General features: G+C 33.9%; 1 protein-coding gene across 1 annotated transcript in view; it reads right to left on the bottom strand.

Annotated features, from left to right (window-relative positions):
- Positions 1-814: 814 nt before the first annotated feature.
- Positions 815-1,902, bottom strand: part of LOC104075430 (tetratricopeptide repeat protein 21B-like) — a gene marked incomplete at both ends in the record, with an annotated part of 14,498 nt that continues 13,410 nt past the window's right edge. Inside the window, one exon of the mRNA XM_009575932.1 lies at positions 815-935. Coding sequence (XP_009574227.1) covers positions 815-935 — 121 coding nt within the window. The remainder of the gene's footprint in view (positions 936-1,902) is intronic.

The following is a 1,902-nucleotide window of genomic DNA, read 5'->3' on the forward strand; positions in this document are numbered from 1 at the left end:
TTAATGATTCTATGATTCTATGATACCAGTTTATACAGTTTTACTTGCCAGATGCAGTTTGTGCTGCTTTAACCATTTTAGTTTTAATGCATAACAATTCTCACAATGCTGTATGCAAAACTAGGAAACAATGTGCACATAGTACCTTTCCATATCATACTCTCACTTTTTGTATGCAAGATAGTTCCACAGTTTAATTTCACCAAGGCATTCTCCTGTCTGGACACCAAATTTTGTAATTTGTTCAATTCTTACGCTCTAGAGGGTTTCAAAATAGCAAAAGAAAAGTCTTAATCTATGTTCTCTACAAACTCAAGAAATCACACCTCTTTACTATTAAAACTTTTTCTTTCTAATACATTTTATTTGATCAACAACTGTAATACCTTAGCCAAGACATTCATGGGTCAGCCTACAGGAGCAGGAACAACTAGTAAAATTACTGCATCCAAAGTCATACTTTGATATCTAGAGATTTTCCCATATAACCTAAGTCAGATTTCTATCAGTTATTTTTATTTCTGTTTTGACAGAAAGTTGTTCACAAAGAGCAAACTACAACTGGTTTTAGACCAAACCTTGTACTGAAACAGTAAACAGAAACTTCTGAAGTATCATAAAGCTGCTACCTCTTGCCACAGGGGCTTTCCGAGTGACTGTTAAGTACACCTTTAAACATCTGTGGTTTTTACGTAAGGAAAACCAGTGATACTCCATCTCTATGGAAAATTAAAACCAGTCTTTCCAGTAAAGGGTAGCTGTTTCATTCCTACTGTAGTGCCTGAAATCATACGTATAGGTTATATATACATGCCTATTGTTGGATTCGTTTGGTTTCCATATTTCCAGGCCATCTCGTAATTTATTGCTGCATCCTTATATGCTTGTTCCTTTTCCATTATGTATCCCATGTATTCGTAAGCCTTGCAGCATGACTACAAAATATAAATATTCATTCAAAATTTTATTTAGGTAAGCTTACATATAATAATACTGACAGCTTAATTGCTTAAATACTTCAAATCTGTAAAACTAGAAAGCATAAGTGATACTTGTACTAACTTTGATGACAAGATACTCTTGATTTAAAACATTTGTAATAGAAATCAGTTATATGGAATTCTGCACAGAGACTTCGACTTCCTAAGTTACTCTGAGTCAAGTACAGCACTCATCACAGAGGACACTGCAACTACTTCAAAAACGTTTAGAGCCTCCAGGAACCCTGTCGATACCTCTCTCAGCTAATAATAACCCTACGGCAGCTGCATTTCAAGTCCAGTCGGAAAGCATTGTATCTTCCGCAAATATTGTTTGTTTCACTTTTTCTTAAAAAGGTATTTTCATAGCCTTATTTTTGGAAACTGTTTTGCATTACAATTTTCCACTTAAAGCAAAAGCAGACACAAACACCCTGAAGAGAACACCAACCATTAAATATTTCATTTTGTATAACTCCACGTGGCAAGTTACAAGCATCTGAAAAACAGGTTCCAAAAACTATTAAGCACTAGATGAAAATACTAGCCTTGCTTATGTTACACATACATATAAATCAATTTAACATCATAATAAAAGTTATTATAAAAGATACAGTAATTCATACAGAAATCTTATAGTTTGTACATAAAGCAGAAAACAGATTATGAAAATAAGCAAAACTAACGACCGCATGGCCTTACTGTGAACAGCTTATATTATCATGCTGCCAATAGGTCAAATATTTTCAAGAGAAAAATGAAGCTTTTCTGAAAACGTGCACCTTGTTTACATAGGCATAGCAAAGAAACGCCGATATACACATTATATTCCATCTTTAACTTCACTATTTCCAATTAGGCTTCCAAAATCTACTGATGAAAAGCTTTCAAATCACAGCATACTGAATAAGCAGTACAGGAA

Source organism: Fulmarus glacialis, unplaced genomic scaffold, assembly GCF_000690835.1.
Source record: "Fulmarus glacialis isolate BGI_N327 unplaced genomic scaffold, ASM69083v1 scaffold44864, whole genome shotgun sequence".
NCBI lineage: Eukaryota > Metazoa > Chordata > Aves > Procellariiformes > Procellariidae > Fulmarus > Fulmarus glacialis.